This window comes from Phaeoacremonium minimum (genome assembly GCF_000392275.1).
Source record: "Phaeoacremonium minimum UCRPA7 unplaced genomic scaffold PA7_03_scaffold_495, whole genome shotgun sequence".
NCBI classification, from domain to species: domain Eukaryota; kingdom Fungi; phylum Ascomycota; class Sordariomycetes; order Togniniales; family Togniniaceae; genus Phaeoacremonium; species Phaeoacremonium minimum.
This window is the reverse complement of record NW_006921397.1, coordinates 100,707-110,157: the sequence shown is the minus strand read 5'-3', so window position 1 is coordinate 110,157 and position 9,451 is coordinate 100,707. Positions and strand designations below refer to the sequence as shown.

At 50.2% G+C, this 9,451-nt stretch overlaps 1 protein-coding gene across 1 annotated transcript; it reads left to right on the top strand.

The window, feature by feature from the left end:
* Positions 1-538: 538 nt before the first annotated feature.
* On the top strand, positions 539-1,369 carry UCRPA7_6761 (putative alpha-galactosidase a protein; the record flags this gene model as incomplete). The annotated part of the gene is made up of 1 exon (XM_007919291.1): positions 539-1,369. One exon carries the CDS (start codon positions 539-541, stop codon positions 1,367-1,369), a length of 831 nt encoding a protein of 276 aa, XP_007917482.1.
* Between the last annotated feature and the right edge of the window lie 8,082 nt (positions 1,370-9,451).

Sequence of the window (9,451 nt, the reverse complement as noted above, 5' to 3'; positions counted from 1 at the left end):
AGAGTCTGAGGATGAGCAAAAACCATGTCCTGCAGGGCATTACACAGCCTGCCGGAAGGTCACGAGAAAGGCTGGCGCTTGGCTGAGCCCGTATCATCGCTGGTTGTTGGCCTGATAGACCCTAGAATAGTCCTCTGATAACCAATGGATCGGGATTTGAGGGTGTATCGTTGAGGATCGGTGGGCGCATAACCCTAGGGTAGAAGGTAGGTCTCTTCCGATGGTCTTCAATTGGGGCTGCGGCGCCGCTGTTGGCCGGACTGCGCCTCATCATGTGACCCTCTAGCTGCTTGTTGGCTTTACATGGAGTTTCAAGTATCAAGACAACCAATAGCGACTATAACCTAGGTTCACTAGGCATGCCTTGAATCTCATCATGTCTTGCTTTTCTCACCCAGTTGCGTTGTCGGCGCTTAAGTGTTTGCATCGCCGGAGCACATACAGATAAACTCCTAACCGCCGTCACTCAATTCTTCAAATTCTCTATCGACTTCATTGCAGCGAAATTGACTGTCCTCACATCGAGATGCCGTCGACTATGGAGCCGCCTCGTCTGATTTCCATGGAAGTCTCCACGAGTGGCAGAAGCGACTGCTACTTTCGCATCCTGGCCAACCGAAGCGTCAAGTACATCACCGTCAAGGCCGGGGCCCTCGACGCCGAGTCGTTGGATGACATGCCCCTTGATTTCCAGAATATTCTCCCTCCTCTCCCCTACCAAGAAGAGACTTGGAATTCAGCGTGTATCACTCGCAATCCCTCGTCCCGTCAACTGGACGCGACGCTGTCGTCGGCCGATTTGCCCAGTGTGGAAACGATCTGGCATCCGCGGATGATCGACCATCTTGACATCGAACGCACTGAGTATCTCGCTCTGTTGACTCAGGAATGCAAATGGAAGGCGGATTCTGCACCAGAAAGAATGATTGCCAAGATGGCGCGCTTCCACTGGGAGATCCAATACATAGAAGCCGAAACCCGCATGTACCAGGTCCTTGAGGGCCGGGGCATCGCTCCCAAATTCCTCGGGCATATCCACGAGGCAGGCAGGGTCATCGGATTCCTTCTGGAGAAAGTTCCGGACGGACGGAATGCCGAGCCAGCCGATCTGGAGATCTGCGAGGCGGCCTTGCGGCGCTTTCATGCGCTGGGGTTTGTACATGGGGACTGTAACAAGTATAACTTCATCATACGCCTGGATGGGCAGGTTGTCCTCATTGATTTCGACAAGGCGAAGACTTGCGCCGACCCAGCTCTGATGGAGGCGGAGATCGCGAGCTTGGAGGGGCAATTGGCTGAGACGACGGGTCGTGGTGGTGGGCTTATGTCATTTGATGAGGGAGACAGTGACAGGGAGTCAGAAGAATAGACACCAGATGTGCTTCACTCAAAGTGGTAGGAGCTGTTTTCAGAGGGTATCCTCTCTGCTCATCACCGCATTCTAGTCCAACTCATTTCCGCGCCTCCCAAGATCTCTCCTGGCCCGCCAAACCATCGACCCAACAGCCCGCTTTGTGGTGCCAGGCGCTAAATTTTTTGCCATGGTTTGTAGTGGGCAACCGACTCACACCGAACTATAAGGCTATGGGAGATACTTAGAGCTAATGAACACTGTTTGTAATCTAGTCTGGCCTGAAGAAGCCTCATCACATCGATTGTCCACAGAACCCCGGAGTGCGTATTATACGCCTCCCGAGTCAATCATATCGGCCAGCATACAATCTAAGCTCCGTCTCGAAGACAAGCCTAAGCCCGCAGGTTTCGCCGGTCCGGTATTCCATATTGCATCGTTTGCGGAACTTAGTTGTTTGCTATGATGCCTAGAGCCCACTAGCTAAGGCAGCTACCTGTCTGCCTAGACCCCTAGTCTACCTAGATCTATATAAGGGGTCTTGACTCCTGGAGATATCAATAATAGCCGTTGTGCATCCGTTCGCTTCAATCGGGCCCTCTTCGCCGGCAACGGGTCGCTCTCGGGTGTCGCGTCGAGTTGCCTCTTCGCCGTCGGCACGGGCGTCGCGTCGAGTTGCCTCTTCGCCGTCGGCACGGGCGTCGCGTCTCGCGTAAGGCTTCCGTTTGCTGGAGGCTGCTCTCGGTGGCTCCGCGGAAGCTCTATACCTAATGAGTTAACAATCGTCCGCTCCCACGAACCTTGTTGATGACTGACCTACACCCTTGTCTGCAGCAGCGCCAAGCAGCTTCGCTTGCACAGCCTTAGATGGTGTCGCACGAGAGCGGCGGGTCCGCGCCTTGGTAACTCCACCGTTCATGGCAGAGAACGCACTGACGCGTGCAGGAGGATGGGTTTCCTATCGGCGCTTAGGCGGCCGAAAGACTGGCCTGCTGAGAGCCGCAAGGTCGTGGGATTCGTTGCATGTAGTCGGAGAGATTTGGTTTGGCCAAAATATCATATCTTAGCAGGGCACTTGCGAATGGCCAGGCAGCAAGATGTGGGGGCGGCTACTGTTTGCACTTCCTCCGTCTCCTCGTTCTCCCTGCCTTGGACAGTGTTGCCTTGCACAAAATTTCCGCCAAGATCAGGGTCAACCTGTGGCATACTGCTTTCTGAGGGCGTTTTCCAGTTTGCTACCCAGTCTTGAAATACAAACTCAGCTTTACTTTCCTCCTTGTCCAATGACTTTAGACTCATAGATGGTTATGATGATTGTGTTGTCCTAGTTGAATCGATGTCTAGCCCTAACTCGAGCATCAGAGAGGACCCACTGCCAAACGGATCGAGTGTATCCATCCACTTCTTCGATAATTCATTTCAATAGGCAGTGGATGCTGATGCTTAGTAGATCGCTTAGTATGTCTTGATGGGGACGATTTTGATACCTATGTTGCTCTCTTTTTCACGGTAGATGCCGATGTATATGAGTTGGGGTCTGGAGCACCCGACCTGGTATATCTCCTAGTGTCGGTTGAGGCAACCGAATATTCGTCTGTAGAGGACCTATGGGTGTTGGGACTCATTGTCGTTTCGACATCTTGGAATATTATAGTCTCTTGATCCTTGCTATCATCCTCTTCGACATAGTAGTCCTGCGAGATTGACGGGCCTAGTTGAGTTCCTTGGTCTTTGTGATGGTAGATAGCTGTTGGTTCATCTTTCTGAGTATGGGGCGTTAGTATGGAGCAGCAAAATTTGGATACATCGAGCTGCCCAGCCGCCTCAGAACACCTATAGGCTGAATATCGTGATTCCGAGCCCTTGACTAGCATAGCCTTAACAAGAAACCAAGTAGAGGGTAATATGAAGTGTTAACCTCGGTTTTGAGAGCTTTGATGATTTCCTTAGTCCATTTTCGCCCCTCAAACCTTTCCGATTTGCTAGGATTAGGAAGGTTATGGGCGTACTTAAAGACAACCACTCTGAGCGACCAGACATCAACAGACGCATCGTAGCTTTCCCTCGCAAAGATCTTAGGGGCGGTGTAAAGTTGTGTGCTGCAGAATGTGGTTAAGTAACCTTCATTCTCTTTTGAGTAGCTAAAGTTGGAGAGCTTGATGTGAAAAGGATTCTGCGACTGCCAAGAAATTATTCGGCTTGATGTCTTGATGAACGATGGGACTTTCGTGCTTATGAAGGTGTCTTAGAGCTGAAAGGCTCTGACAGAGAGTTTCTAAGTTCTCTTCGGCAGAGATCTGTTCCTTCTTGTCTTGCTCTCGGAGGGTTCCGAGTGGGACATACTTGAGGACTAATTGGGGCACTGTCGTTTCCATCCAAGGAATAAGCTGGACAATATGCGGCTAGTACGACGTTAATGAAAATGCTCTTTAAAAAACATATGATCAACTCATATGATCGATCTGTCTTAAAAGATAGGCTTCTGTCTTCAATCGCTTCTAGAACTTTTTCTGGAGAGGCTTCTTAGAAGTATACTCAAGTCTGGTACTAATATCCCAAACTCGAGTCACTACCGCCTGGGCTCCTTTGCTGAGCTTCCCATCGTTGAGCAGGATGGGATCCTTGCCGGGGGTTTTTGCCCTGTTAGGTGCAGCTGTTGAGTCTAAACTCTGGAAGCTAAGTCTATTGAAAGAGAGGTTATCTACGTCTGTTGCGGCTCTACGGTGGAATTGAGCGATATTTTCTTGGTATAGAGCCGAATCTGTGTTATAGTGAGTGACGATGATATGGAATTTCAGGTTGTCATGGAGTGTAATGATGAGGGGCTGGTTTTTCTCAGTAAATTCGTGGCTGCTGAGGATCCAGATGAAGTTGCGGCGTTTCTGTCCTCCTTGGCCGTTATATGTGACTGTGGTGCTGTCTCCCTTTCGCGAAGGGTCTTGCAAATCTCGCAAGATGAGTCGACCTTGGTCATCAAAAGTGAGAGTGCACTGACGCTGGCTGATGCCCGGCAGGCTATTCAGATTCGGTAACATAATGTCGTATTTTAGATCCTTTCTGAAGACAAATCCTACTCGGCTTTTTGGCCTGTGGTTGAATCTGAGCTGAAGTCCTGGATTGTAGTCGAGGTTTACTAAGGTCTTACTGAGTTCTTGCTCTTTGAGGGACTGTGTTGACTCCTGGCTGCAAGGATCATTGTTGATGACTAGTTGTGGTGGAATATATTGTATACTGTTTTCCGCTATGTGAATTGTGTATAATGTATTCTCAAGATAATGAGTCTTGTCGCCAGCTGGAGAGAGGCAAGCGATTAGGTTTGGGTCCGCCATTATAACGTATCTACTTTAGAGAATGCTGGCGATATGATCAACTGAGGAGCTGGGGGTACTCTTCCACTTTTAAGCAGATAGTATTAACAGTCCTAGGTCAACCAGGAGACTGAGTAGCCAGCAGAGAAGCCTATTAGATCCAATCATCCAGCTCCTATGTATCGTCTTCTAGGCAGCTATGAGCCAGAAGCCAATCAGAGAGACTGATCATAGTGGCAAAATGTGGTGAAATATAAGGGTTTGCTACACCTTAGTAGTGGTACTTGATATTCTATGGACTCTACTAACTGTTCTGTATATTGATTGTGTAGCAGGGTGGGTGTGTCTACTGTCCAATGAGATGGTAGCTGCCTAAGGAATACCCAGCCAGCAAAATCGTATGCTGGCCCTGCTCATAACTTCAAGCTTGTTAGGCCGTTCTTTCTATCCGCTTTATACCACTGACTGACCATTTCTGAAGCTATGGTAGCTCCAAAGCTATTTGTATGCGAAATCGTCGTCTATAGCGATAAAGAGCTTAACCAGTATTTGAAAGAAAACGGAAGGTTGGCTAGTCTCTGAGGATGATTATAGGCGTGTGGTGACTAACATTGAGAACAGAATCGTCTATATTAATGATCTGAAGAATTTGTCCGAATCCTTCATTTAGAGATTAAGGTGATAGTCTTTGTTCCTTTTCTCTTTTGTTCTACTAATAATATAGTAGGGATTGGATATACTATGCTAGCGATATAGTCTTATCACACCCTATTGATCTCGACCGAGTTTCTATACGACTTCTGGAAATACCTGCCAGCAGAATACTGCTACCGTCTGGAGACTCATATGAGTTATGCTCTGGAACTATGATGCTATTGTCTTTCGAAGAACAATATCTTGAGGATCTGTGGTACGAAAGGGAGTATATGACAAACTTGTCAAGGACGGTGGGCCGCCTTAGTATCCAATCCATCTCCTCGAAGAGGTCTTTAAAAACCTGAAGAAATACCATGAGCTCTTATAATGCTGGTAAGGAGGGGTTGGTGCAGACCCGGACAATTAGGGAGTGTTCGGGGACAGTGGCTAAGATGGATGCAATTCCGTGAGTGGCAGGCAAAGAGGAGGAAGGAGTTTGAAGGCCGTATATCTGAATATACTGAGTGGGCTAAAGAGTTCCTTCAGAATAGACATTCCTTCATAGTACCTTTCGAGTTTGAGTTCGATGAGGATCCTAGACGACAAGATGAGCTGGCAGCATGGATTGAATACCCAGCCTACGAGCACAACTTCTATACCGCCAGATACGCCTAGCACAAACGGTGCAAGCAATAGTATAATGAACAATGGAAGAAGCTTGTGGACTCGAGAGTATTGAGATCGCATGAAACGTATGAGTTTATATGGAGCGATGAGTCTGCTTTCCAGCATGACAGTGAAAAGACCTAAGAGAATTGTAGAATCTGTACGATCAATCGTGTTATCAGTAGAGCAAGCTATTAGGGGTCTACTGCGGCCTTCTCCCCCTATACAACAAAGGTTGGCGGCTGCCTAATCCAAGCTAGACTCGGCAACGCAATTATTCGAATCAATCAAGAGACGGAATGGCCTTATCATCGAATATTACCGAAATACTCGAAATTACCGAGACGCTAAGCGTAATGCAGAGCGCCATACCATACTGCTGCAATGGATTCGAGAGCAAGTCCTATTGATCGAGCTTGAGTCGCAATCCAAGGCCGCCGAGAGCAGATCAGATGGCCGGAGAGGGAGAAAGAGAGGGCTCGAGCGCGGCCAAGACGAGATCGTGGAAGACCAGTATCCCAAGAGACATAAACGGAACGCTACGGATTCGTGCAGTCTTAGTGACATAGAGGATGAACCGCTCTCCAAACGGACAGGGAATGGCCATCGACTCTATCGTTCTCCTCTACAAACACCTGACCAGATAGAGATAGTCGCGGTTAGGCGGTCACGAAGGTACAGGATTCCTGCAAGGGGGAAGGATATTGGGAAACAGGAAGGTGGTCATCGTGCAGTCTCCCCGCTTCGTCGCAGTGCGCGGATTGCTGCGCATCAAGAGTTGTCCAAATGTCCCGTCGTACAAGCGCCAACACCTCCATCATCCACAGGTTCACATGGTCGGTCGAAGTCCCAGCTCGCAAAGTCGTCAAAGCGAAGCTTGGCATGAGGCAACTGGGTTGGCCCTTCGTAGGGACGCAGCGGTCGACGAAAATAATATGCTGAAGACCTGTAAATTACCCTTTTAATTAGAGAGTGGGAGGGTCGGGTAAGAACCCCGAACGATACATTAGATACAAGAATCGTTGTGATCAGCATCTACAAGATCTGGAGCAAATCAGTAACACATTGACGACCTGCATATAACACATTGCTTAGGTCCGTGACACTATCAGACACAGCCTATGAGCACCAAACCGGCTTGTGAGCTTGATGAACATATATTCACGAGAAGTAATTCTTATTATTGCTAACAAACCGGAAGAGGAGATCCTACATCCAGAGAAGCGAATCCAGAGCAACAAGGCAGCTCGGGCCCTTGCAGATGATTTTGCGATCCAGATTCCGGAGGTAAGGTTCAGCCCGGCTGAAGTCCTCTCCTTTCTTGAAAATCAAGGATCGCCATCCAAGGCCGTAGCCAGTATAAAAGAACGGATGTCCAAGGGAAGGACGCTAGAAAGGCGCAGCTCTTGGGCCCAAGGTGAATGAAGCCTGCGCTGATTGCGGCTGGTCTCAGCGTGTCTGGGCCTTTGGTGCAGAGCGCAGGCACGCGCATTAAGAGGCAGGTTGGATTCACAAGACGGAAATGGGGTTGCTTTACATTATGAGGATTCAAGTAATCAGATTGCATGTATTCAAAGTTCAAATCCAGTGCGTATCTTCTTCGAAACCATCGGCAACCTCCAACCTTAACACCTCGATCTACCTTCAAGCCGACTGACGATCGCCTATTTCAGAGAACCAAATTGCATGATATACACTAAGCAAGAACTCACTGTCCTGCGCGACCTAAACATACACCGTATATACTGCCTTCCTCCAGCGCCACGACACCCAAAGTGAGCGCCTAACGGATAGAGACCGCCGCGAGGAGATGTTGGAGGAAGTGCGGTGGCACCTGCAGGCCGAGCGAGACATAGTCAGCATAGAAGGGCAAATGGCATGATACGATCGCTGAAGAGTCGGATTCAGGCGGTGCTCCTGTTCGCAAGGAATCTCATGAGACAGGAGGGTTAACTCAGATTGGTAGATAGCTGCTCAGAGTGACAAGACACCCCTCGCTCAGGCATCGGTCTAGTTACAGGTTGTCATCTAGTCCGCTTTCCTCTGTTCCAGTGGCATTTCACGAGTGGATGTTGGGGAGGTGAGAACAGGCTTGCGATGAGCGAACACACACTCCCTCGGGAGCCGTGTCAGGTCATTCGTCATTGGCGCCCCTTGTTCGACCGTCACGAACCGTGACTAACTCCAGGCCAGACCCTTGTCCAGGCGACGACCGCTTCCACTGGTCCTCAGTCGCGCCTATTGGCTGGATAGAGCTTCTTGGCTTGGCGACAAGGCACACCACGCTCGTGTATCGGGTCCAGCTGAGACACTTCTATGCCTGTTGGTGATAGCGCAACCGACCGCACCAGAAGAGCTGACGCCACATGTCCGGGTTCCATCCAGACAGCCACATCATCGCGATGGTAACCCAGCCCGTCCTCTTCCCCAGCTGTCGAGAAACATCTTGCACCAGCCGTCGAGCGGGTCTTGAAGGCAGTTGCGTGGATCTTGGACACGTCGAAAGCTCTGATTGTTCATCATGGCCGGGAGAATCAGATATTCAAAAGGAGAGGCACAGAATATCTGTTATTTGGTCAGATTCAGCTGGAGATTCTTGGGAGGGGCTTCTTCACCTCGTGTCCACGAGATTGCTTTGGTCACAAAATGCCGACACATGCGCGGCGTTGCACGTCTGAGCTGGCGTGCGGCAATTTTGCCATTAGCTGGAATACGGCCGGTCGAACCGAAAGGAAATGAAAGGAAAAGGAGAAGAGGGGAAAGAGGATTGACGGACCGGGGCATGGAGTATTTATCAAGAATAGTTGACCTCGAGATCAAGCAGCTGGTACGTAGAGCGCCAGGGTTGGGGGACAAAAGTCGGGCCCGTGCACCGGGTTCTGATTGGCGGAGAGGGCGGCCTGGCGGAGGGAGGCCGACCATTCAGAAAACGGAAGTGTCGACAGCAACACACGTCTTACAGGTAGGTGGCTATGTGCACGGATCCAACTCTGGTAGGTACCGTACATGCGACGCCTACCTTACAAGGTACCTGCCCCGATTCAAGCCACCCCGAGCGCCGCCATCCATTCTTATCTTAGGTTATCGGAGACCATTTTTGGATTGCCTGCCACCAAAATTGGCACTATCGCAGGACGGAAGGCTTGAATCATTGCAAGCCAAAGCGAGACGACACCACACCAGCCGCATCCCTTCTCAACAAGACGCCCGCCCGAGTTCAAGCCTGATCAGAGTCAAACCTCTTCAATCGACGCCCTGCTCATTCGTCCATCTGAGGTACTCTTCCGCCGATTATCGCACAGCCAGCAAGCAACAATGGGCAACGACGGCGGCTCCATCCCCACGCGCCGCGAGCTGGTCAAGTCGGCTGCTCGCACCCCCACCATCAGCGAGCTCAAGGCCACTGCTCTAGAGTCCCTCAGCCATGCGTGGACAATGTGCCCCCTCTCCTCCGAGCCTCTGGACATGGAGAACGTCGTGTCCGACTGGC